General features: G+C 43.7%; 2 protein-coding genes across 3 annotated transcripts in view; one reads left to right on the top strand and one right to left on the bottom strand.

Annotated features, from left to right (window-relative positions):
• Positions 1–10,160: 10,160 nt before the first annotated feature.
• Positions 10,161–27,691, top strand: LXN (latexin). 2 transcript variants are annotated; one of them, XM_061637172.1, is made up of 6 exons: positions 10,161–10,749; positions 12,400–12,462; positions 14,353–14,530; positions 18,551–18,687; positions 20,303–20,365; positions 27,515–27,691. In XM_061637172.1, exons 1-6 carry the CDS (start codon positions 10,375–10,377, stop codon positions 27,611–27,613), a joined length of 915 nt encoding a protein of 304 aa, XP_061493156.1. In that variant the 5' UTR covers positions 10,161–10,374; the 3' UTR covers positions 27,614–27,691. The 2 variants fall into 2 exon arrangements, with proteins under 2 accessions (XP_061493156.1, XP_061493157.1); XM_061637173.1 differs by lacking the exon at positions 27,515–27,691 and adding an exon at positions 21,318–27,508.
• GFM1 (G elongation factor mitochondrial 1) overlaps positions 27,643–27,698 on the bottom strand; it is a 28,695-nt gene continuing 28,639 nt past the window's right edge. Inside the window, exon 11 of the mRNA XM_061637726.1 lies at positions 27,643–27,678. Coding sequence (XP_061493710.1) covers positions 27,643–27,678 — 36 coding nt within the window. The remainder of the gene's footprint in view (positions 27,679–27,698) is intronic.

Below are 27,698 nucleotides of genomic sequence, written 5' to 3'. Positions count from 1 at the left end.
ATGCTACAAAGGCCTGTTGAAAAAGTTTGCAAACATCATAAGAGAGAGGTGGAGAGAGGCTGACATTGCTGTACTTGCATCTATATAACTCAAATCCTGGCCTATAGATCTATAGGCAAACACACAATGTTCTCGTCTGTTTTGACACATCCGTATCGCCTGGATTTCCCTGCCCCCATACAATCTGCTGTACAGGAATGCACGAAAGACACACAACCTGAACCAGGCTCTACAGCAGGGATAAGGAACCCGAGACCCAAAGGACAATGGTGCCCCTCTATCTAGCCCATCAGACTTTTCCCAGGCCATACCCCTCACCGGCTCTCCTTTGCACCATCCTTGAATTTTTCCCCTGGCCCTTGAACTCTGATGATGCTTCTTCCTTTCCTTGACAGAGGATAGAGGGGATGTGCAGGCATATATAGAAAATGGCCTACTGTACAAAGGTCACACCCACATTTATTGCTCTGCCCATATCGTGCATGTGGACTCCCCCCCCACACACAAAGGTTGCCCAGAAGGGAATGTGGACCTTAGGCTGAAAAAGGCTCCCCACCCCTGCTCTACAAAGACAACCACTTCCACGGTGGTGTTTTTTGCAGCTTCTCCACTCATGGAAAGAGCAGCATGAAATCTCCACATTGCCCTATTCATATTGCTGTTTTCCCACTGGGATTGGCATGGAGAATCCAGAAGTTGCTGAATTACAACTTGTATCATTGGCCATGCTTGCTGAGCTATGGGAGCTGTAGTTCAGCAACATCTGGAGGGCCACAGGTTTGCTACACCTGTGATATAACCTGCCTAAATCAGTCCCACTGCACTCTGATTTATTCAAAGTAGCTGCATCTCAACTGGCTATATAATTACTCCCTGGGCTAGTTTAATGCTCAGCTCAAAATCCTATAGCATTTTAGAACAGACTCTCAATAGGCAGGGCAGCCCAGGACATTTTGTTACTCCAAGTGATGGCCAAAGATATAAGTACTCTTTTGACCCGTCCCTAATCATCTATTAAGGCCAGGGAAATGGCGAGGCTTACTTTTTAGAAGAGGACACAGGTAATCAACATATAGACCTCATGGGTGACTGAACAGATCAATCTTTTATCAACCAGCATTTACCTGCGAGTGCAGGCTTACTTCTCGTGATTACTGCAAATGAGATTTGCTAAGGCTGACACCTGACTGAAGTAATCTTAGTTAATTAGTCACATGAGTATCAATTTATACTAATTTATGCAGAACAGATCCTGAAACAAATAGTGAAGATTTTCTTTTTTTTTTTTAGTCATGCACGTATTTTAGTGGGTACATTATTAGAGTTATGCCCTCCTGTGTGAGAGAAAATAAAGAATGCCTTTTCTAAAGGGGAAGTGCTGCCAATTTGTCCTACTAAGGCTGCAATCAACACCACTTACGGGGCGGGGGCGGGGTAAGCCCCATTGAATTCAATAGGACCTCCTTCTGAGTAGACATGGTTAGGATTGCACTGTAAAGCTGTCACATTAACAAGGGCCTGCAGCTAAAAACAATAGTACAGGATCAGCACCCAGTCTCTGCTGAATATGAAATAACACTGCATTTAAACTTCTAGTATTTTTATTGTATTGTTGTGTATTTGTATACTTTTGTGAGCTACTTGGAAAACTTCATATTATGGTGTAGGGTGGGCTCGTAAAAAACCTAAATATATAAAGTACTAAACTGGCTGCTCCCTTCTGTGGTTTGACACCATTGCCATTTCTGTTTTCAGTGGTAACAATGACACCTGCTTACAGGAAACAATGCAGAAGCCAAGGACTTTATCACTGCAACAATTTGGCAGCCATGTCCTCACAAACAAAACAGAAGGGCCAAATTTATGCTCTTTCAATATACACTCATGGATGGCTGAGGATGTGATGTGTTTAGCTTTGCAATGCTTTCCAGACTAAGAGTGGAGAAATAAGAACATAAGAAGAGCCTGCTGGATCAGGCCAGTGGCCCATCTAGTCCAGCATCCCGTTCTCGCAGTGGCCAGCCAGGTGCCTGGGGGAAGCCCACAAGCAGGACCCGAGTGCAAGAACACTCTCCCCTCCTGAGGCTTCCAGCAACTGGTTTTCAGAAGCATGCTGCCTCTGACTAGGGTGGCAGAGCATAGCCATGATGAACATCAATAAACAGTCTAAAATTAAACTGGCTTAAAAGCCAGCTAGGTAATTCTTCTTCTCAATTTGGATCAAAGCTGGTTTGGTGAAACATGCAGTATTTCGAAAGAAACAACTGGCTAGATATGGAATGTGGCCAACATCATCTGTACACTGCTTCCCAATGCACCAGTGGGAGCACACTGGATGCAGAGCAAATGGGAGTGTGTACACAGCCATAGTCTGGGTTGCTGTCTTGAGACAGCTGAGATCCCTGGTAAGTACTGTAAGGACTGGGACCCCCTGCCTGGCCCGAACATTGGGTGAGAGCCTGTGCAGTGAACTGAAGAGGAGTGAGAGCCTGCAACAGGAAGAAGGCTGGCCTCCCTCTCTCTGTGTGCGACACTGCGTGTGTGCACCCTCTGTGAAAATACTGAGTGGATCTGGCTGTTCCCAATTCTCTCAGAGGTGTACTGGGATAATCAGTTCAGGGAGGTTTTGCTGGTGGGCTCTTGTTGTGTCCATATCAGGTGTTTAGGAGGAGTCTTGGTAAGGAGGGACATGGGTCATGCTACCCCAATTTCAGTGGTCATGTGTATTTGTTATGTGCCTCCAAGTCGATTACGACTTATGGCGACCCTATGAATCAGCGACCTCCAAGAGCATCTGTCATGAACCACCCTGTTCAGATCTTTTAAGTTCAGGTCTGTGGCTTCCATTATGAAATCAATCCATCTCTTGTTTGGCCTTCCTCTTTTTCTACTCCCTGCTGTTTTTCCAAGCATTATTATCTTTTCTAATGAATCATGTCTTCTCATTATGTGTCCAAAGTATGATAACCTCAGCTTCATCATTTTAGCTTCTAGTGAGAGTTCTGGTTTGATTTGTTCTAACACCCAATTATTTGTCTTTTTTGCAGTCCATGGTATCCGCAAAGCTCTCCTCCAACACCACATTTCAAATGAGTTGATTTTTCTCTTATCGGCTTTTTTCACTGTCCAACTTTCACATCCATACATAGCGATCGGAAATACTATGGTCTGAATGATCCTGACTTTAGTGTTCAGTGATACATCTTTACATTTGAGGACCTTTTCTAGTTCTCTCACAGCTGCCCTCCCCAGTCCTAGACTTCTTCTGATTTCTTGACTGTTGTCTCCATTTTGGTTAATGATTGTTGCAAGGTATTGATAATCCTTGACAAGTTCAATGTCCTCATTGTCAACTTCAAAGTTACATAAATCTTCTGTTGTCATTACTTTAGTCTTTTTGACATTCAGCTGTAGTCCTGCTTTTGTGCTTTCCTCTTTAACTTTCATCAGCATTCGTTTCAAATCATTACTGGTTTCTGCTAGTAGTATGGTATCGTCTGCATATCTTAAATTATTGATATTTCTCCCTCTAATTTTCACACCTCCTTCATCTTGGTCCAATCCTGCTTCCCGTTTGATATGTTCTGCATACAGATTAAATAAATAGGGTGATCAAATACACCCCTGTCTCACACCCTTTCTGATGGGGAACCAATTGGTTTTTCCATATTCTGTCCTTACAGTAGACTCTTGTCCAGAGGATAGGTTGTGCATCAGGACAATCAGATGCGGTGGCACCCCCATTTCTTCTAAAGCATTCCATAGTTTTTCATGATCTACACAGTCAAAGGCTTTGCTGTAGTCTATAAAGCACAGGGTGATTTTCTTCTGAAATTCCTTGGTCCATTCCATTATCGAGCGTATGTTTGGGATATGATCTCTGGTACCTCTTCCCTTTCTAAATCCAGCTTGGATGTCTGGCATTTCTTGCTTGATATATGGTAAGAGCCTTTGTTGTAGAATCTTGAGCATGACTTTACTTGCATGGGATATTAAGGCAATAGTTCGATAATTACTGCATTCCCTGGGATCCCCTTTCTTTGGAATTGGGATGTATATGGAACACATCCAGTCTGTGGGCCATTGTTTAGTTTTCCATATTTCTTGACAGATTTTAGTCACAATTTGGACAGATTCAGTCTCAGTAGCTTGTAGCAACTCTATTGGTATGCCATCTATGTCTGGTGATCTGTTTCTTCCAAGTATTTTAAGAGCAGCTTTCACCTTGCATTCTAAAATTTCTGGTTCTTCATCATATGGTTCCTCCGTGAATGACTCTGTCATCCTAGCATCTCTTTCATAGAGTTCTTCAGTGTATTGCTTCCATCTTCTTTTTATTTCATCTCGGTCACTCAGTGTGTTCCCCTGCTGATTATTCAACATCCATACCCTTGGTTTAAATTTCCCTTTCATTTCTCTAATCTTTTGGAACAGGGCTCTTGTTCTACCCTTTTTGTTGTCCTCTTCTATTTCTATACAGTAACTATTGTAATAGTTCTCTTTGTCCCTACGTACTAGTCGTATTGTTGCATTTAGGGTTCTGACTGTGTTTCTATCTCCTTTTGCTTCTGCTTTCCTTCTCTCTTTAACCATTTGAAGAGTTTCTTCAGTCATCCATTGAGGTCTTTCTCTCTTTTTAACTAGAGGTATTGTCTTTTTGCATTCTTCTCTGATAACGTCTTTGACTTCATTCCATAGTTCTTCTGGTTCTCTGTCAACTAAGTTTAAAGCCTCAAACCGGTTCCTTATTTGATCTTTATATTCTTCCGGGATGTTATTTAAATTGTATTTTGGCATTATGATTGCTTTGTTGGTCTTCTTTAGCTTTACTCTGATTTTCGATACGACCAGTTCATGATCTGTACCGCAGTCTGCTCCTGGTCTTGTTTTTGCAGAAAGTATGGAACTTCTCCATCTTCTGCTACCAATTATATAATCAATTTGATTCCTATATTGACCATTTGGTGATGTCCACGTGTACAGTCGTCTTTTCGGTCGTCCAAAAAATGTGTTTGTAAGAAACAAATTATTGGCTTCACAGAATTCAATAAGTCTTTCTCCTGCTTCATTTCTGTCTCCTAGGCCCCATTTCCCCACAATTCCTAATTCTTCTCTGTTCCCTCCTCTTGCATTCCAATCCCCCATGATTATCAGCACATCTTGTTTTGGTGTGTGATCAATTTCTTCCTGTACTTCTGAGTAAAATCTCTCCAATTCCTCTTCTTCTGTGTTTGCCATCAGAGCATAGACTTGGATGATGGTTATGTTGATAGGTTTCCCATTTAATCTCAGTCCTTGCGTTGTAGCTCCTAATTGCTCTTGCTACATCACTTCTCACTATTAAAGCAACCCCATTTCTTCTTAATTTCTCATTTCCTGCAGAAAATATTTTATAGTTGCCTGATTGGAAATGTCCCATTCCTGTCCATTTTAGTTCGCTCACACCAAGTACTGTTATGTTGATAGGTTCCATTTCTTGCTTGACAATTTCTAACTTTCCCTGGTTCATGCTTCTCACGTTCCATGTTCCTATTGTATGCGTCGTACAACTCCGGAATCTCCTTTCACATCTGTGCGCATCAGCCTCTAGGCTTCCTTTCGGCTTTGACCCAGCTGCGTCATTAGTCACAGCGCTACTTGTACTTGTCCTTTGTTCTTCCCCAGTAGCTCGGTGAGTGCCTTCTGACCCGGGGGTCTCATCTTCCAGCACTATCTTATGTTGCATTTTGGATACCCTGTTGATAGGGTTTTTGTGGTAAGAGGTATTCAGAGGTGGTTTACCACTACCTTCCTCTGAGTTTGGATGCATCTTAGTCTGGCGTCTCAGCTTTGACCATTCCGCCTTGGGTGCCCCTGCTAGGAGTCTAGCCTCTTGGTCTAGACTCCTGACGGCATTGCTCTCAGCTTCTTCAACACACTCAAACCCCCTCACGACGTTAATGTGTGCATCCGAAGAGGGAGGTATAGCCATGGGGAGGTGATCAGCTACCACAGAAAACAAGGGCAAGGCTATCTACACCTTGTTCTTTGCTCCCACTCCTCTCATGGACAGGTTCTTCGTTGCTCATCCGCTGTGCCCACTAGCTTGTGTGTGTTGTTGTTTAATGCCAGATCAGTACACAATAAGCCCACACTCATCCATGAGGGTGCCAATTTGGTGTGTATTAGTGAGACCCGGGTGGGTGACTGAGAGGAGTTGATCTGACCTAGCTTTTCCCACCTGGATATGGGAGGGAGGGGTTGCTGTGGTCTACAGTGCTTCCATCTGTCACCAGGAAACCACCCTGTCTTGGTGCTGGCTGTGAGGGCCTACACCTGGTGTCAGGCCAAGGAGACAGTAAACTAGGGTTGCTGCTGGTATACCGTCCACCCTGCTGCCCAGCATCATCTCTAACCAAGTGGTGGAAGCCATCTCAGCTGTGGTACTGGAGAAGTCCAGAACAATAGTCCTGGGTGATTTCAATGTCCATACCTCTAGTGTTCCGGCTCCAGACTTCATGAAGACCAAGATGGCTGTCTCAAGTTGTCACCAGTCCGACTCATAGGGCAGGGTAACATCCTTGACTTGGTTTTTTTGCTCCAAATAGAGGAAGGGATGTTCTGGAGACGGGGGGTGGGGTGGATGTCATCCCATTGTCATGGTCAGACCATTTCCTAGTGAAGGTTAGCCTTACGGGGCTCCAATCCTCCCCTGCAGGGGGGATGAACAGATTAAGATGGTCCACCTCCAAAGACTAATGGAATCCACTGGATTCCTGAATGCCCTGGGACAGTTCCCAGTAGATAGAGGAGGTGATCCTGCTGAAGCCCTTGTCACACTGTGGAACAATGAGATGCATGGGGCCCTTAACATAGTTGCCCCTGAACGCCCTGTCTGGCATTGTGGAGCCCAGTTTGCACCTTAGTACACCAGTGAACTAAGGGCAATGAAACAGGCTGGATGACAGCTAGAGCGCAAGTGCTGAAAGATGTGCTGTGAGTCTGATCGGGCAAGTAAAACATTATAACCGTGCCTACTGTGTGGCGGTGAAGATGGCCCACTTCTCTGCCTCCATGCAAGTAGCCATCCAATGGAACTTTTTCCATATTGTCAGGGGTCTCTTGACATCAACTAGGAGTGCTTTTTACCAGCTTCAGCTGGCAAGACAGCTGTGGTCATTTCTAGACTGTGACAGCATGACCATTGTTGTCCATGCACCTCCAGGTTGGATTACTGTAATGGAGGTTGGTCTAGCAGCTGCAGCTGGTGCAAAATGTGGCAGCGCCACTGCTCACTGGGGCAGGGTATTGCCAACATGTCACCCCACTGCTGAAAGAATTGCACTGGCTGCCCATTAGCTACCAGGCCAAGTTCAAGGTTCTGGTTTTGGTGTACAAATCCCTATACAGTTTGGGATCAGGATACCTGAAATATCATCTTAGCCCTTACATACCCAGTTGATATATACCTTATATACTTACTCTGCAGGTAAGGAACTCCTGCCAGATACCATCTTATCAGGAGGTCTGTTCCACACAACATAGGAAGTGGACCTTTAGCGCTGTGGCACCGACACTTTGGAACCCCCCCTTAAATATTAGACAGGCACCATCTCTTCTCTTTTTGGTGCCTACTGAAGAACTTACTCTTTCAATAAACCATTTAATTAGACTTTATCCCAGTCTGCATCTGTGTTGGAACTGCTTTTTAAGATGTTTTTAAAGCTTTTTTTAAAAAGATGTTTTAATATATTTTAAAGTCATCTGCTTTTAAGATGTTTTAGAGTGTTTTAATGTTTATGTTTGCCGCCCTTGGCTTCAATTGGGAGGGGTCGGATATAAATTTAATTAATTAATTAATAACCTCCACATTGCTGGGGGGCATCTATTGAGTTTTACAGTGAATAATATTGTCACAGAATTGTCCCCCTGGGGTCCCTTGCCCTCAGCACCCCAAGGGAGTTCTTTGCTTACGAGAACAGTCCCAACTCTTTGGGTTTCTGTTTCTCAGGCAAAACTCTCCCTCCATCAGGACTAATTTTATAGTAGTACTGCCACCACCCCTCTTCCTAGTTACTTTCTCTGAGGGGATCTCAGGACCTATGTGAGCTCCAAGGGTATTAACCCTCATTAATCAACAGTAATCAGTAGCGTTCAGCGATCAAGGACTAGATTTAGAATCATCAGTTTCAAGCCAATACACACCATTTATAAAAGGATAGTTTATTTAAAAGAATTAGAACGGTATATACAAAAGAGAGCAGCAATTATTTCCTTAAAGCTAATCACCCTCAGCCGGGCTACACGAGGAACATTGGCAGAACAAAGATGAGAGGTTAAACACAGACAAAAAAGTATAACAAAGATCTACCTAAGCTAAGGTCCAATACTTACAGTAGAATAGCCTGGTTCTCCAATGGCTTTTCTTTTCTGTAAAACTTCAAGCGAGTTGAGTAGATGGAAATAGGGAACAAAGACTGAAGGAGCATCCTTCATTTTTATGGAGTTTATCGGTCAACAAGGAGGGGGGAGGCAAATAGCCATATTCCGCCCCTGCCGTGATCCACTCTTTTGAAGCCTTTGAAGATAAGAGGGCTAGACAGCCTCACCCAGGGGTCCTGATCTACAACACTCCCTCTTCCTGACTTTTGATCTCAGGAAGCTGATAAGGGATAACAGCTTAGGTTCAGTTGCATCTTCTTGCAAGGTTACAAATTGTCTGTCTGGCATTGAGCCGCAGATCTCCCCCAGTAGGGTGTCCTAGGGAACCACAGGCTCCCAGAATTCTCTCTGGCTGACCCATTTCAGCTTGACCAAAGTTAGCTATTCTTGACAAATATTACACATATATTTAAAAGTGGGGTTACTGCAGCTAGGAGTGTGGCTTATGTAATCATATTAAGAGCAGCCCTGTTGGATTAAACCAAAGGCCCATTACAGTGGAGCATCCTGTTCTCAGAACAGCCAACCAGATGCCTATGGGAAGCTTGCAAGCAGAACCCCAGTGCAATAGCACTCTCCCCACTTGTGAATCCCAGCAACTGCTTCTGACAGTGGAGGTAGAACATAGCCATCATGGCTAGCACCCACTGCTAGCTGTATCCTCCATGAATTTGTCTAATCCTCTTTTAAAGCCTTCCAAGATACATCTTGTGGGAGTTTCCACAGTTTACGTGTGAAGAAGTACTTCCCTTTTGTCTGTTTGGAATCTTCCAACATTCTGTATCATTGGATGGTCCTGGATTCTAGTATTATGACAGGGAGAAAAATATTTCCCTACTCACTTTCTCCACACTGTGCATATTCTTATACGCCGCTATCAGGTCCCCCACCTCTACCACCTCACTTGCCTTTTTTCTAAACGAAAACTTCCCAAACTGTCCTCCTGGGGAGTTGCCCCAATCGCTTGTTCATTTTGGTAGCGCTATTCTGAACCTTTTCCACCTCTTTTGAGGTGAGACAACCAGAACTGTACACAGCCAGCCCATGGTCCTGATCTTCATAAACATGTCCAATCAAGTGATAGTTTCCCTGACCCCTGAAAATAATGTCAAACTTGATAGACAAAGCATTGCTCAGGACATATCTAAACAGATATTTGATCTAAAACCTGTTTAAGAAGAGAAGCTATATAGAAGACACATCTCCTATTTCCTCCTAACAAAGACTAAAAGCATAGTCTAATGCTCTTTATAAAAGAAATTAGTAACACAGAGCAGTATTTAAGCAATGCTTCAAAATTGGATACCATCAGTTCATATGGTAGAAGGAAAAAATATGGGGGACACTATACACACCTTTCTCCTTAATTATTTAATAAACACACCTTTCTCCTTAATTATTTAATAAAAAAACCTTTTCTGCTTTGACAGCTTTAATATTATTTGGTTACTTACTGTTACTATGTGACATGTATTTGTTCTCTTGATTAATTTCTTTTGCAACTAGCCCTTTATGGGCTAAAGAGGTGTGTTCCTTTTGTATTTTCCAAAGATTAAGAAAAAGAGTTAACTCTGTAGACTTGCCCTTCATTTATTCCTCCTCCTTAATTTGATCCTAAACACATTTATTCTGAAAATGAGCCATTAAGCACAATTACTAATGATTCCCACTGATGGGTAACTGGGATTTATTTGGATGTCTCACGGTGCCAAAGTTTGGCTGCAGTCCCAGACGTGGGAGTCCCAATGAACTCTCCAGTAAATATGCACTGATCGGCCTGTTTGCCCTGCAGTGCCCGATATTTGAATTTTAACCTAATGGGACATTTCCCAGCGTCGCCCTTCTCCGCCCGCCGTCTCGGCCCTCTTCCAGCGTCCTTCATCTAGCCTTTCCGTGCAAGGGAGCGTGAGCCACGGCTGCTCCCGCCGCAACAGATCCCGCCGCACGACCCTGATGTGGATCCCCGGCGAGCCGATGTCGCGCCTCTGCGCCCCAGCAGCCCCTGCTCCGCTCGCTCTCTTCCTTCTCCTCCTCCTCCTGCCGCCGCTTCCTGGTTCTTTCCCGCCGGCGGCACAAGAAACCCTCTTGTGCGCGGCAGCTGCCACCGCCCAAGCCCAATCCAGCCGGGCCGATCTTTCCACTTCACCAGGGAGAAGCCATCAACACCGCGCCCGGCCTGCGCGCCCCGGAACCTTCCCCATGGAGATCCCGCCGTCCCACTACCCGGCTACGCGCGCAGCTTGCGTGGTAGAAAACTACATCAACTACCAACACGGCAGCCCCAGCAAGATCTTCGAGGTGCGGGAAGTGCGCCAAGCCAGCCGAGAGGTGAGGCGCGCGCGGGGCGGGCGGGGAGATGCTGCAGGAAAGGGGCTGCCTTAAACTGCAAGCGGAAGACTTACATGGAAGTAAGCCCCGTTTTAACATGGGGAGGGGTACCTGCTTCCAAGTAAACCTGCCAGGTTAAAAGGTTTAACCAGAAGTAGACGAGTCCAACAGACGGAAGGGGGAGACGAGCTGCGAGAAAGTCACCCCCTTTTTTCACCCTTTATTCATAAAGGTCTTTTCCTCTCGAACACCGCCCCCAATCGCCGCAGAGTAAACAAGCGCGCACATTTCTCTCCCCCGTTCATCTACGCGCGCAGAGATCATCCCACAAGAAGTGACGCTTCTTTTGAAAAGGGCACACAAGGCCTGCCGCGCCCGCGCCGTGACTTGCAAAAACAACACGAAGACGTGGCCAGAGCTTTCTCCTCTCTTTATGGTCCTAAGCGCTGCCACGTGGTCCTGATGCTGCACTTCACTGCCCCACTGATTGGTAAAGGACCCAGCAGCACTCGCTGCCGCCCCCCAAGCCAGCAGGGTTATTTTTTCTTCAGTCTAGAATACACTCATTACCCCCCCCACACACACACCCCTTGCAGGTTTAATCCTTGCTGTTGCAGCCAGGTCCCTGATGTGTCTCTAATGCCCATCCTGTCCCATTACAGGTGTGTATTAGGGTTGCCAGGTTCCTGGCCTGAGACTGATCCTGTATCTTTAGGAGAAGAGAAAGTCAGCCAAGTGCAGGTGTTCTTGCAACACTTTTAAAGATACAGAAGACCTCTTGGTTGCCAGGCCCAGCCTCCAAGAGGTCTTCTGTATCTTTAAAAGTTGTGCAGGGGGAAGGGAGAATTCCACCTTGTGGTTTTTCTCATTACAATGTTGCAAGAACACCTGCACTTGGCTGTCTCTCCTCCTAAAGATACAGGATCAGTCTCAGGGCAGGAACCTGGCAACCCTAGTGTGTATGTTGGGGGGGGATGACTGAGTCACTGCAGCATTATAGGGATCAGCTGGTATGTAGCCAACATGTTAAACCTGTTGTACTAAGCAAATAAAAAGCACTGTTGCAACTATTTGCTCTCTGCAAATAAGAGTTAATCTGTTCAAAACAGCACACCTGTTGAACCCAACCTAAGCTGTAGCCAATACAGAGAACACCTGAAACATGTCTTTTGGACCTAATTTTATACTTAACTTGTGATACAAAATATCTCATCAATGTCTCTTAAGCAATTTATGTCTCCTCCCCCCCATCACTAAAGTATAACAATAAGCTTTATCTGCATTTTCACCTCCACAAATGGAGCATGGTGAAGTGGTTAGAGTGCTGGACTAGGAAGTGAGAGATCAGGGTTCAAATCTCTGTTCAGCCATGAAGTTTGCTGGGTGACCTTGGGGTTCTTAGAGGCAGCTAGTCACGGCTAAAGTTAAGCATTTTAAATCCCATTGATTTCAACAAGGTCACCTGCTGAAGTCAGTGGGAAGTAAGTCAAGAAATTAGCTCATTTATGTCATCTGTAAACTCCAAGTTAACTGTTTTTCAATAATGATACTGAACAGTTACAGAATAGTTCCTTATATTGTTAGGGAGTCTGACAAGACATCACAGTTTGAACTACTCAGGACAAACAACATACTCTCTTTTTATTTCAGGACATTCCAAGTGTTGGGCACAAATATCGCCTTAAGTTCATAATGGAGGAATTACTTCAGAAAGTAAGGCCTGCTTTTTATTGTCAAGTTGGGATTTATTTATGGCAAACCTCAAGAAGGTGACGAGTATACTTTCTCAATGTATGTATGTTCCTGAGATCTTTCCAGCCACAACCCACATGGAAAGACACAAAACAAAAGCAGGAGGTTGACTCTAAGAAAAGTCCACAGAACACATTCTTGGGCTTGTTTCAGTAGCACTGTGAGCACCCTGATCGTAAATTACTTTCTCATGATGTAACAAGGAATTTTAAAAATCCCATGCCACACAAAAGAAAAATGGGACAGGCAGTTCCCTCTGTGTGAACCCCTGTAAAACTTTGGGTCATTATATCAAGGTTAGCTGTGATGAAAATCTGTGGAACTGTTGCTGGTTCATATTCTCATCTCTTGATGATTTACATGTGTGAATCAGATATTACAGCTAGAATTCTGATAATCTCATGTGTCAGCTCCTTCAGTCTTTAAAGGGCTAAAAAATCAAGTGATGTACATATTTACTTTTAAGCAATTACCGTACAATCATAGAGTTGTTAGGGTCCTCAAAAGTCACCTAGCTCAACCTCCTGCCAGCACAGGAACCCCACTACTACAGTTTATTTAGAAACTGCATGCAAGCCACTTTTTAAAAAAAACAAAAGCATCTGCTGCTTCTAGAATGTAATATTTCAGAGTATATGTTAACCCTATTTTTTTTAAAAAAAAACTTGGTGCCCTTTCCCAAACACACCAGTTTCATATATATTTTCTGAAATAATAGGATTGTATTCACGCACAATCACTTCTTGCTAATGAAGGATCTGCAGGCTTTGGTAATAAGCAAAATGCTCCTGCTGTTTTTACAGACGTTATATTGGTACATGTCATTAGGGAGCTGACAGTACTGCTGCTCAAATCATCCATCACAGGATGATTCCACAACAGGAGGAGATGCCCCATCCATTGTCAGAGCAACTAGAAGAAAGGGGGAAAGAAAATGTGTGTGACGCTTTCTATTCAAGAATAGTATACAATTTTTCTGAGCATTCAGGGCTTCAAAGCAAGGACACTGCATAGAAACCCAGGGACCTTCCCTGGTATTCTTAGTAACTGATAGCAATCGCTAAAGTCAACAAGCTTCCCAATAATATCTCAGGTTAGGAAGACAAACATCCCCCACCCAACCCTGAGACCTCTTGTAGAGAACCTGCTTTCTCAACCGCAGTCTCTTTACCCTGTGGCAAAAACTTTCAATAAGTTTCTGTTACTGCTACAGAAGAGTGGGGAGAAGAGCAATCGGGAGCTCTTTTGGGGAAAACATTTTTGATAAGAAGATCACCTTTATTGGGGCAATTCACCCCAGCCAAGAAAGTTAAAGGGATGGCCACGCCCCTGCTGTCTCTCTTAAGCTTAATTTTCAAAGTGCCAAAATTGACACACGAACTATGGCTACTGAAGGGCCAGTCTAAACCTGAAGCCTTTGAGGTGGTCTGCTTCCTATTTATCTCTTACATTAACTTGTTGGTGCAGGGTCTTCAATCTCCTGCAAACCAAGCTTCCTTTTGGAGAGATTCCATCAGATAATAATGTGTTCAGAGTTTGTGTGTGTGTTCCTTGGAGGTTTCTTGCTCCCTATCCTGTCTATAAGAAACTTCATGGCTACTGAATGTGGTCCTTGTTTTTTTTTTCATGTCTGTTCTTCTGCTTTTATTCTGTATTTTTATCTAAAAACTAAACTCAAAAATATTTTTAAAAAGCAAGGGAATTGCATGATATTCTAACAGTAGTTATGGCTCTGATCTATCTTGGTACGGTAGTATCAGTAAACAAAAACAAAGCAATGTGTGCTTCTCATTAAAACATGCAAGCATGTTTTACTGGACTTTTAAACTTGTCCAATTATTTCTCCAACAGAGCAGCCCTGTGAACTGCACAGCTGAGATCCTTTATCATCATGGTGACCCCCATGTTGTTCCAGAAGTGCATTATACAGTGGAAGGGGAGTTTGGAACCAATACTGAGCAAGCAGACAGCAAGTTTTACAACAGAATGAAGAACCTGCCAGAGCTATTAGAGGCACAAAATATTCCAGGTTAAAAAAAAAGAGAATTATGTTTCTTGAAATTTTGCTTTACGAATCAGGTGCTAATGTTGAACTGAATGTCTACCATAGTTTTGAAATAATGGATGGCAAGTGTGACTTGCGACAAAGCTGCAGTCTCTCTTCCCTCCTGGGGTTTCAGTCAATCATTTATTCCAAGAGGGGGCATTCCACTCCTCACCCCCCATTTTTTCCTCAAAATTTCATACAGAGTACTACTCATTAGGCTATTGGTATTTCCTTTGGTGTTTTATAAAAATATTTCTCTTGTCACCTAAGAATGCTGTTTCACAGCAGTCCAGTTTGGCTCCTTTTCTGTTGGCGCTTACCAGCTGATAGTGCTATTACAGGGAGCAATTGCTTGAACACACATTGGCAGCTTTTCTTTAAGTAAGGTACAGGCAAGGTTCCCCTAGCTGGAAGCTCAGTTCACATATACTGAGCTCAAGATGGGCCACAATGATTTAATAATGGGTTGTATAGAAGGTAGCGCTATGGTGAACTTTCTGTCAGTGCAAGGATTTGTGCAATGGAATGCACCCCCTAAATCCATTCTGGTGGCTCCCCGAACACTCCAGATCAGATCTGGGGGGAGGAGAGAGGGGGAAACCTCTATTGCACAAGCTGAAGTTGTTCAGCTTGTACAGTTATTTAGTTGAAAACCACCCAATACTTTTATCTCACCATTTCACTTTTAAATTTACAAAGTTCAAAATGATAACAAATACGACTTCCCAGGAGGATCCCTCCGCCTGTGCTGCCTCTGAGACGGGCTCCCGTCTTGGATGAAACTTATCCAGTTTTAAATTCAGTCAGAAGGGTTTTTTCTGACTGGGGATGATTTCTTCCGGATAAGGAAGAAGCGTGAGATCTGCCACATAGTTTTGTTTTGATTGTTGGAGCCTGGAATTCGTCAGAATTGTCTGTCTTCCAGCAGTTCAGACAGAGCGAGGATTTTATGCTAGCTCAGCTGGATAAGTGACCCGTTTTTTTTTAACGGACTAGCAGGCAAACCTCCTGTCTACATTTATCATTTTCTTATCTATATAGCTAAAGAGATTTGTCAAAGTAACAGCAATTAAGATAACCTAGATGAGGTAAGACTTTCCTTCTTTATTTACGGAACTAAGGGGGAAGAAAATATAAATAGCTTATCTTTTTTTTTTATTATTGCAAAAAGCTGACATGGAAAATTGCGTTTTAAAGATTACAACGGATGAGAGCTTTCTGATTGGGAGAGATAGGAAATCGTTTTTGATTTACAAGACTTGTGTAATATATATAAGGGACTATTTTTTCTGATCTACTTTTTTGTTGTTGTTGTTGACGAATCTGCTCATTCTCTCTGCTACTAGTTATTTGAACGCTGTGAACTAAAAGCTGTTTTTGCACTTCTGGACATTTAAGAGATAAGGACTGTCTAGCGTGTGACGTTAGTTGGTTGGAAAGATTAACTCCTTTGTAACTGGATAAAGAAATAAACTGCTCTTTGCTTGGGACATTGAAAATTGAAGGAGTTTTGTTCTTTTGGTTTTAAGAATGGCAATTAAGAAGATCATGGATGTACAAGAAGGGACTTTATTTCTAGACATGCTTCAGAAAATAATGGATGGGATTAACTCAATAAAACAAGAACTGAGAAATAATAGACAAGCGTGGAGAACTGAATTTCATGAAATGAGACAGGAGCTGAAAGAAACTCAGGATTCTATGAGAAAGGAGAATAAAGATAGATCTGGAAAACAAAAAAAGGATGAAAGAGAAATTAAAGGCAAGGTTCAATCTATGGAGATTGGCTTAAATATGGACATGAAAAAAGATTTGGATTTCCTGGTTGTGACGGATCCTGGAGATAAATATTACAGTTTGGAATACAGCGCTGTCTCTGAAGGAATTGAAGAGATTGGAGATAAAGATATTATCGGTTCAAAAAAATTCCTGGACTGGAAGGATTTGATGGAACTTGAAATGGAGAAAGTTAATAGAATTAATCCCTGTTTTGTGTCAATGGAAAAACCTTCAAGAAATGTACTAGTGTATCATGTGGAAAAGAGGAGCAGAGATGCGGCTTTGAAACAATACTTCAGTGTTACGTTTGGATTTGATGGTAAGAAAATATCTGTGATGGAGGAAATTCCTATCAGACTTTTATTATATGACTATGACAGCAAGATTTTTGGGTGCGTAAAGATGGAAGATGGACCCAATATGGATAATGACAGAAGAGCGATTTGAAACTACTGGACTCAGTAGATTTGATGAGTTGGATTAATTGACATGTTTATTTAGAAAAAAAAAATGATTGACATATATCTCAAGGATTGGAAACTTCTCTTTGACTTTTTGTGGAAGATTAAAATGATATGATGTTAATGAGATTTGAAACCAACTAAGATAACTGCTGGAGGAAGGTGATTTTATAATCTATTAAGAGATAGGTCTGTTATATATTATAGATTTATAGTTGAATTATAGTGTTTTGAAATTACTGGATTTAGTAGATTTGATGAGCTGGATTAATTGGCATGTTTATTTAGAAAAAAATTGATTGATATATATCTCAAGGATTGGAAACTTCTCTTTGACTTTTTGTGGAATATTAAAATGATATGATGTTAATGAGATTTGAAACCAACTAAGATAACTGCTGGAGGAAGGTGATTTTATAATCTATTAAGTGAGAGGTTTGTTATATATTATAGATTTATAGCTGAACTATGACAAATCGGAAGTCAATATTTTTATATATATGTATTTTTTTTGTATTGTATTAGTTATTGATTTGTGTTGTTTTCTTTTTGTATTATTTTGGTTTTGAAAATTAGAATAAAAATTAATTGAAAAAAAAAATGATAACAAATACAAAAAGATTGAGTACAGCTCTCTGAAGCCAGCTTCTGTGATCCATCTGGTACAACCCAGAAGCAAGACTCCTTGCTCCAGTTCCACTTAGAATAAAAGCAACAAAGGGCTGGATAAAGTCTTGGAGGGCCAGTTATAGTTTTTATGTTGGTTGCCCCTACTTTAAACCAACTGCAATTACATTTTAACAATATAACAGTGGAATATACGCCCGCTTGTTGGATTATTCAGTTATTGTATCAAATCTATAAACATGTTTTCAAAAATACAGCTCATCGCCGTGTAAATGGGTGGCTTGAGATGATCTAATATAGCAAACTGATCAGCCAGAGACTGGAACATGCATAGGCATGTAGCAAACTATAGTGAGCTACATTATTTTATTATTACATTTTGTTCTAGTGCTTCAGTATGTGCAATAGATCAGGCATGAGGAATCTTTGACTCTCCAGATGTTGCTGAACTACAACTCCCATCAGCTCCAGCAAGCATGGCCAATGGCCAGGAATGATGTGAGTTGCAGTTCAGCAACATCAGGAGCAGGGCAAAGGTTCCCCACACCTGCAGTAGATGGTCTCTAGTGCAGAATGTGGAAACTCTGCTTTTACTTTTAACAAAGCAGGCTTATAGTCTTTATGGACACAAATATGTATATATGGAAACAAGTACACCGTACCCAACAAATGAATGCATGGCTTCTGTCTATCTTAGTGATGGGTCCTTTCACACATGGTTCCTGGTCACGGTATCCAACCCATGCAGTCCTGTTATGTGGGCTGTAGCTCTAGTAGGTCATCTGTTTTGCAGTAGGAGGGTCTCAGGGAGAGACCCTTGCCTGAAACCCTGGAGAGCCACTGCCAGTCAGTGTAGACAACACTGAGGAAGATGAGCCACTGGTCTGACTTGATGAAAGGCTGGTTCCTACATTCCTAAACTTTACTCTTCTCCTGTCACTTTAACTGGTTGCCAAGCAAAAGTCCCAAGTTCTGGTTGAAGAGTACAGTATTCAAATTGTGCAAATTGATGCATTTGCAAACACTTTTAATTAAAGTTTTGTGGGTTTTGTGGCACAGGAACGACCCTTTTAAAAAAGCCTGTGTATCTTAATACTTTCCCAATTCAATTCAAGCTCTGTGTTTGTGTTGCCAGACAGTTATGGAAATGTGTCTGCCGAAATGAAGCCTATTCAGCACTTAGCCTGGGTTGCCTGTGGTTATGTAATATGGCAGAATTCAACAGAAGACACCTGGTACAAAATGGTACAAGTGCAAAGTGTCAAGCAAGTGGTAAGTGAATGTATCAAAGAGTGGATTCTGATAAGTAGTCCTATGGGAAGATTTATAGCTGAGTATAAAGTGCAAACTTGTTTGCATTCATGTTCATCTCCACTCTTTGGACCAAAAAGAGGCTTTCTTCAAAAGGCTCTCTTCCACTGCCATGCAGAAAGGAACCATTTGGAAGATCAACTGTGTGTTGCCCATCAGCAAAAATCAAATAAGTTTAGAGAACACAGCAGCAAAGTAACAACTATCAGAACACTGGACCACTCTGTCCTGAGAACCTAGGACTCTCAAAGTATGAGGTTTGCTTGTTTAAGAAAGCCTGACCTATTCCTAGGGGTAGCAAAACAAATCCCTAATCACTGCCTGCCTTAAAACAGTCTTCCTTGGCTCGATGAAGCTCAGTATGAATTGATCTTTATCAGCAACTGCTAAAATGTGTATGTGTTCATGCATTGCATTAGAAATCTTAATCTAGTAGAAGTCTAAGAGCATTCTTCTCTCCACTGGGACACCTAATTTGAAAACCTAGTTCTTTTGAGGGACAGATTGCACATACTGGGATATGCTACATTAAATATACACAGTACAGCCAGATTCCTTCATTTTCTCCTGATATGGGGGATGCGTATATGTGTGCTCATGTGAACATATGCGTGTTTGCTATTCTAAGTCTTATAATGAGTTGAGAGTTCTTCCTAGAACATACTGTTCCAGTATTACTTTAATGAAACACTTCTGATTATTGTATTTTTTGTTTAATATGCTGTGTTCATTTATGGAGAATTGGGAATTCCTATAGGATTTTAAGTTACTTTTAATTGTTTTTAATAATAATGATGATGATAATAATAATAATAATAAATGCATCCATGTGTCAAAAGCAGCATACATACTAATACAAGTGCTGCTTTTTTGGCAGCTGCTTTTAAAAACATTTCAATCATGTAGTTTACATTTTTTCCTACTTTGTTGGCACATGTTTTGACTAATGATTGGTTTGGGATCACCACCACCACCACCACCCGTGTGGGGGTAATAGAAACCTTGTGACATCCAAAACAGCCAAACCAAGTAAATGGCTAATACAGGATTTTACTATCAACTATTCCTGTAGTTTTGCCTTAAATATATATGGGAACAGTAAATATTACTTCCTGCAATATGCCATCTTTTTAAAGGTAAACTGTTCTGTTTGGTTCTTGTGACCAAACTCTAAAGGATTTGAGGTCACAAAAATCCAGAGGAGCAGAGGCCAAGGGAAGAGTCTCCGTAGTGATTTAATATTAAGACAAATACAAGCAATGAGTCATTTTTAAACCCATTGAATTGTTTATGGAAACAAGATCATTCCTCCTCGTAAGAATATAATCCTTTTTCAGAAGAAAGAAATAGCACACAGCTATTTGAACCACCAGAATTTTTTTTAACGATGGGGCTCTGCCTTCCAGATAGTTATGCAGTTAAATGAAATGAAGAAAGAAAACCTAGATCTGCTCTGTTTGTTCAGCTCTTCAGTGTTTCATGCTTATTATAAGATTTGAAAGTACTTTGCCAAACTTGGATGACAACAACACTTAATAATGTCAGGGTGCATTTTCTCCCCTTTTGTTGGTTTCAGAAAAGGAATGATGATTACCTTGAATTCTCCTATGTGGTTTTGATCCATGACATTGTTTCCCAGGTAAGTAACCTTATTGTAAAGCAAAATAAATAAATGGGGGTGTGGTGAGAGAAAGAGTGTGTTTTTTGCAAAAGGTTTCTAGCACCATGGTTACCACGTGAACAGGCTGAGTCACTGGTAGGATAGGAAGGAGTACTCAAGGGCCCCACATCTGTTAAGTACATAATGTTTGTACTGGGATAGCCAACATGGTGCCCTTCGTATGTTGCTCAACTCCCATCTGCCCCAGCCATCATGACCAATGGCCAGAGATGACGGTAGCTGTAGCCCAACAACAGCTGGAGGGCACCATGTTGGTTACTCCTGGGCTGTACTAAGAGCCTCATGCCCAGCCTGCTGTGCAGCAGAACGCAGGATGAAGAGTCTGAAAAGAAAGGCATCGCCATCCCTTAAGGTTGGATTACAACCCTGCTTCAAGACCAAGACTAGGGCCCAGGCCTGTCTGTATGATTCAGGCAGAGGGCAGAAAAAGCACAAAATGTGATATGGAGCAACAGAATCCAGCTCTCGCAGAATCCGTTTTCATTTTTTCAACAACAAAAACCCCACACGCTAAAGCTGACTCTTCCAGCTGCAAATATAGTTTTTGAAAGTCTATTGTTAATGTCTGCCACGCTACAGGGGAGTGGTCAGAATAAATGAAGTAAATTTAGCAAAAGGTCAAGATCATACAGGTCACAGAATTCTTGGTGCAGAATCTGGGTTGCCTGTAAGGTTGCCAACTTTTGAACCAGCTGCTGCAGGTGGCCACTCAATATCAGTTTGATTTGCAGCAATTAGCAGGTGATAATTTTGCTCCCTGCTATGAAAAGCTTCACTTGCTGATTTCTACATGTCAACCTTCTACTAAAGGCACAGGAGAAGAGCAGGCTGCATCCTCATCCATCGGTGCCAATTGGTAAAGCCAGTTACCTAAGCAAAATGTTATTTATTTTGTGTGTCCCCTCTCTAGATCCTTACTCAAAATGTCCTGGGTCTTTAGTTGTGTTTTCCTAACATTACTAGCTGTGGACTCCAAGAAACAAACAGAAGATGATATTTCATTGGCTGGTCTTCTGAACCAGCTCCTCATACACCCTTTTGGGGCCTATCTACACCTTACATTTAAAACACTATTGTACCATATTCAACCGTCATCCCCCAAAGAGTCCTGGGAACTGTAAGCATGCTGAAAGGTGTTAGGAGACCCCTGGGAAAAGGGACTGATTGTTAAACCACTCTGGGAATGTTAGATCTATCAGGGGAACAGGAGTCTCCTCTCAGCATAACAGGGAGTGAACAAATGTTCCCACCCATCTCATTGAGCAAATTGCTTCAGATTACCCAACCACACAAAAGTACATGCTATAGTCTAAGGAAGGCAAGTCTTAGCTAATCTGACTGTATTCCTTGTCCACATCAGATATGTAAACTCATTGATCACCCGTGTTACAAAAGGGATCAATACCTGTAATCCATACCTGGACATGAATCACAGCTAGGATGCTGCTGTTGAATATGTAGAGGATTCAGGTTCCACCCTATACTTCTCCATATGAATGCAGTTGGCAAAGCCTAACAGCAATCTCTCCTCCCTGCCCCCAGAAGATGTCGTTTTACTGTAATCCCACTCCATCCAGTGAGCCCCTCTCATGGGCAAATGCACAGACCTGGGATCAATCAGGCTTGTAGTCACATCATGTTCCGTCCCCCCCACCCTTCCCTTACTGAGAAGAAGCTGCAGGAACTTTAATATCTATGTAAGAAGGCAACACAAAGCCAGAAGGACAAGGGAAATCCACAAGAAGAAAAACATAAAATTCTTACAGTGAATTTCTATTTGTAAAGGGCAGTCCTGACCCTTGGGAGGGATCCTCCCTCTGGCTGTGCAGGCAGGGTCCACTTTCAAATGCCTCACCCAGGGGAAGAGGCCATCCCTGCTCTCCAGACCAAATGTCAGAGCAAGGACAGCCCCTCAACCCCAACCAGGCTCCCGAGTTGTAGCAGAATCCAGGCTTGGCTGGCCTGCCGCTCCAACGGGAACCACAGGAACTTGATCAAAACAGGTGTCAACAAAGAATATAAACAAAACTAACAAAACAAATTGAGAACAATTGTTAGTAGCAATTGTAAGGAAAAAAAATGCCAAGAAATCCCCGGGGGACCCTAGCTACCTCCCGACATGTGGGATGCTGACAGAAGCCTCTACACTATGCATGACCCAATGTCCGGAATGAAGAGGCGAGGTCCTGCCCTCCAGAAACCCCCAGGAATAGAAATTCAAGGTAAGAATTTCATGTTTTCCCCAGAGGTTCTGGGAGGGCAGTCCTGACCCTTGGGATATACCAGAGCCGAGTGTACCAGGGTGGGATTCTGGACAGGTGGTCATGTGCGTACTACTCTCTGTAAGACCTTCTGGCCAAATGCTGCATCTGCAGAGGCCCAGGAATCAATCTTGTAGTGTTTAGAAAATGTATGCAGTGAAGCCTACACAGCAGTCCTGCATATATCGAAGTGAGGAAAACTGCCCTTGAAAGCTGCTGACGTAGAAGCCCCTCTCAGGGAATGTGCTGTAAGACCTCCGGGTGGAGACTTCCCCAGTGCTTGATAAGCTAAAACTATTGCCTCCTTAAGCCAGCAAGAGATGGAGGAGGAAACCTCACACCCAAGGGACTTCCCCCCAAAAGAAACAGAGACTCAGTCTTACAGAATGTGGAAGTCCTAGCCAAATGGAACCTAAAAGCCCTTCGGACATCCAAGATATGCCATATACGTTCCTTGGATGAGACTGGGTTTGGGCAGAACAATGGTAAGACCACCTCCTGAGACCTATGAAACAATGAGTTAACCTTGGGGATGAATGATGGATCTGGGCAAAGTACCACCTTGTCCTGGTGAAAAATGCATAGTTGGCTATCTGAAGACAACGCCCTGAGCTCAGACACTCAACGCGCTGATGTAATGACCACTAAGAAAATGGTCTTAAGGGTAAGAAACTTAAGATTGCAGGTGGCTAGACGCTCAAAAGGGGGACCCACAGGCACCGATAATGCCCAATTCAAATTCCACGTGGGAAAACGGTGAACCACGGGAGGGTTCCACTAACCAACCCCCTTGATAAAAGTGTCAAAAAACAGGGTGTGAAGACAATGAAAAATCACCCCAGCAACCAGAATGCTGCTTAACGCAGTGGCTTGTTGCCTAACGGTGCTAGTGCTCAAACTCTTATCGAATCCTGACTGGAGGAACCCCAGGACATCAACCAGCTCCCAGCTCCCTGGAAGAAGAGTCCCTCCCCCAGGCGTGGCACCAACTCAGGAATATTTTCCAGGTTGAATTGTATGCTTTATTCATGGAAGCTTTACGGGAAGACATAAGGGTATCTAAAACCTCCCCACAGAACCCCATCTCCCTCAACCACAGCCACTCAGCCACCACGCTGTCAGACGGAAGAGGTCCGGACGAGGATGAGCTATGGGCCCCTGGATCAACATGTCCTCCTGAGGAGGAAGACACCAGGGCCTCTCCCTGGACAGTTGTAGAAACTCTGGGAACCGCAGCCTCCTCGGCCAGTACGGTGAAATGAGTATCACTTCTGCCCACAGATGGCATATCCATCAAATTGTCTGAAGGAGAAGGCTGAAGGGTGGAAAGGCATAGAGGAGCCCCTGTGGCCACTCCGCCACTAGAGCATCAGTCGCCAATGCTCCCTCTGACTGGTGGCGAGAGAAGAAACCGGAAACCTGAGCACTGTGTTGCATTGCAAAAAGGTCCAGGATCGGATTCCTGAAGTGGTTGGCCACCTACTGAAAAATCTGGGGATATAATTGCCACTCTGATTCTGAAATCACCGTTCTGCTTAGCCAATCCACTGTGACATTCAGTCTCCCTGCTACATGTTCCGCCTGCAGGGATTGTAGGTGTACCTCTGCCTAGTTGAATAGCCAGTGCACTGGACAAAAAGGATGTGTAGGATTGGGTTTGCAAAGAGGCTGATCCTCCTGCCCTGTCAGATCTGCCCCAATGTGGCTTGTAGGTTGCTGAAAAACCATCAGTTGACCAGGCTGATATGGCCTGGAAGAATTAAAGGATTGCCTCTGACGCAGCTTGCGGTCCTCCTCCTTTGTGATTGGAAGCCCCTTTTGTTTGTCCCGTGTTTCCACCAGCACCTTCCCGAGTGGCTCCCTGAACAGCTTGGTCCCCCCGAAGGGATAATTAGCCAGTTGATTTTGAGACCCAGGATCAGCATCCCAGCTGTGTAACCATACATTGTGTCTTGCCACCGTGCTGGCTGTCATAGCTCTGGCACTGAGTTGCACGGCATCCCTTGCAGCGTCTGCCTGGAATGCTGCTGCTGCTACGGCCAGTTTGGCCAGACTGTCCTTCACTGGTTTGGGGATATCATCTCTGCCAGCCAACTCCTGTGCCCACAGCATGCAAGCCCGTGCCATGATAGATGTCGCTATGGAAGCCCTAAACGCACAGCTGCTTCTGCCTCAATCTCTATGCAGAGCTGCCTCTACCCATTTGCAGCAGGGATCCCTCGGGCCTCCTTCCCCTTCTGATGGGATAGTTGCAGAAGAAGACAAAGCTGCCACGGAGGAATCCGCTACTGGCATCCTCAGCTGTTCCATCACCCACTGAGGGAAGAGATAGTGCTTGTTGATCAGTTTGTGCAAAGGCTTGTGCTTATTGAGGGTGGCCCACTCCCCTTTCCATAGATCCGGAATGAGTCAGGAAAAGGAATAGTGGCCCTCTTCTATTGACCCTCTGGAAAAGCAGTTTTGACTTCCTTAGAATAGGATGCTGTGCTTTCCGTGGCCATAGCCTGTTCTTCAAGCAGTTCCAGTATTCTCCTGGACAGCCACCAGAGCTGGAAAAAGCTCACACTGAAAAAGTCTCCCTCTAGGAGACAGAGCCTTCAGCTCCTCCTCTGGGAGCCCTTCCTCCTGTCTCTCTTCTATGGAGAGGCAGCCCTCAGGATCTGATAGCAAGCCCAAAACTGTTGCCACCCTCCTGCTATGCTTGCATTTCCTCCCCACAAGGGATGACCTAATAGTCACCTGTAAAGGGTTGTGGCCTCTGTGCTTGTGCTTATTCCTCTTACTCTTGCCCCTCCCATGGACCAGGTACGACTGGGGGGAGAATGATGATGATCCAGAGGAGAGGGGGCAGGGAGAGATGATTGAACACGTGGGGGATGGAGACCTAGTGAGCCTGCATTTAGAATGGTGCAACTTGCTGAGATGCTTCCTCTTTTCCCTCTTTTTCTTCGAAGGCTCTTTACTTGCCTCCTGCTGGGAATCATGCATGGTAGAGGCCTTAGAGGTGCTTGCCAAGGTTTTCGTGCCCTGTACCTCTTTTGCCACTATCCTCCTCATCCAGGCCATAAATTTTGGAAACTTCCTCCCCTGGAAGACCAGTTGCAGGAAAAAGCACTCACTCCTTCCATGGGTGGTTCCTGTAAGTCTGCCCCAGATTCGGCCCTGGAAGATTGATTGGAAGAGAACCCTTTTTGGTTACTATGCAAAGAACCCACCTGGTCCTCCGTGGGGTTGGCCGCCTGGAGTCTGGCTGCTCTGCTGGTCTCCAGGGCAGCTGATTAAGTAGCTCTCACTGATCCCAAGGTGGGTGTGGGTGAAGAGCCAGCTTTGACTAAGAGCCAGGGAACCGCATTGAAGATCTTGCAGCTTGGAGTTTTTTGGCAGGAAAATGCCAGCCGCGCCGATCCAGCCACCTGCCAACAATCGTGGTCCTGCCTCTGCAAGCAGAGAAGGCGCACCCCACCAGATTCCCATGCCATGCCTGCCTGGGCTATCATTGCTGAGATTTCCTCTCCATGCCACTAATGCATCCTGCTAATGCTGCCCCCAACCCACCCTGGCTAAGACTGAGGGGGAGGGGGGGAAAGAGGGTTAGAGGAGAAAGAGAGAAGACAAAAAAGGGAGAAGGAAAAATAAAATTAAGAACTATATAAAAAGCTGAGCTGTTAAGGAGCTCTGCTGGACCCAACCATTCCTAGCGAGAGGAGAGCAGGTATGGCTCCTTCCCCTGGGTGAGGCATTTGAAAGTGGACCTTGCCTGCTTAGCCAGTGGGAGGATCCATCCCAAGGATCAGGACTGTCCTCCAGGAACCTCCAGGAATAAACCCTATTCCCAAGTGTCATAAGTTGCCGCCCTGGGCTCCTGCTGGGAGGAAGGGTGTGATATAAATCAAATAATAAATAAATAAATAGATAGATAAGAACAAGGTCCATAGATGCTGATTAACAGGGCAATCCTACGTTGAGGAAGCCGGCATAACTTAAACCAGCTGAAGTTACGCTGGCTTAAACTACGCCAGATCCTAACTCCATTCATCAGCTCCTGGGAGGGGAGAATGCCAGCTCAGCCAGCAGAGCCCAGTGGAAAGAAAAATAAAAGCAGCAAAAAACCACTTTTACTTAAACCACTCTTTTTCCTGGCTTACACCGGGACTGGAGGTCAAATGACCTAACTGAACAGACGTAGGATACAGCAAGGCCCCCTCTCTTCGATCCCACCCTTGCCACACCCCTGCAACACCCCTTTTTGAAGACTTATGCTGGCTTAATTTATGCCAGTTTGAACTGAGCTGGGAGGAGTTTTGCCGGATGAGGATTTATGCCAACATAGTCCAGCTAAACTAGAAACCCAGCTGGCGATTTGTCATATCCTAACTACCCACAGCCTGATGTAAAAATCTGTAGGATTGCGTCCTTAAGTGGGGCTGCTGTGCATTAAACACTCTGAATTGCACACTGGAAAAGGCTACCAAAATTAACCCAACTTATGTCTGGTCACATGGTTCACTATGCATATTAATTATCCAGAGAGCAGGCCTGTATTACAGGTTTGAAAAGTCAACCTTGAAACAATAGTGTGTGAAACAATAAGACATGGCATTAACTGAATATTTTAGTGAAATAATTTTCTCCCTTTTCTGTCATCCATATTCTGGATTGTCCTCACTGTGCCTCACTGTGCTTTGTTAACGATGTTCGAGTGGGAGACAGGAGGAAAAAAACGTGACTTGACACAAACTTACTAGATAGGAACATGATTTTCCAGGCGCATGGAGATTAAAACCACAGTTCCTTGATTTATCTAATACCCTAGCTTTTCTAATATTGGGGGCTTTTTTATCCGCAGGAAATTATTCCTTGGCATATGCAAGTTCTATGGCATCCGCAGCATGGAGTTAAAGTAACACGGAACAGCCGCCAGCCAAAACGTGCTGCACAGGATTAGCGACGCGCCTTCTACACTACTATTAGAGGTCATTCAAGGTAGTTCTTTAAAGCAACTTCATACAGCTAGAAGAGGAGGCTATAAA

The sequence above is a fragment of the Rhineura floridana genome, chromosome 7 (assembly GCF_030035675.1).
Source record: "Rhineura floridana isolate rRhiFlo1 chromosome 7, rRhiFlo1.hap2, whole genome shotgun sequence".
Classification (NCBI taxonomy): Eukaryota; Metazoa; Chordata; class Lepidosauria; order Squamata; family Rhineuridae; genus Rhineura; species Rhineura floridana.
This window is presented reverse-complemented; position numbering and strand designations above follow the sequence as displayed.

Bases quoted from the DNA above. Each gene is read 5' to 3' on its own strand.
- LXN (XM_061637172.1), top strand. From the start codon at position 10,375: ATGTGGATCCCCGGCGAGCCGATGTCGCGCCTCTGCGCCCCAGCAGCC. The intron at 10,750-12,399 runs GTGAGGCGCGCG...TTTTTATTTCAG, and splicing joins TGCGCCAAGCCAGCCGAGAG to GACATTCCAAGTGTTGGGCA. The intron at 14,531-18,550 runs GTTAAAAAAAAA...TTGTGTTGCCAG, and splicing joins AGAGGCACAAAATATTCCAG to ACAGTTATGGAAATGTGTCT.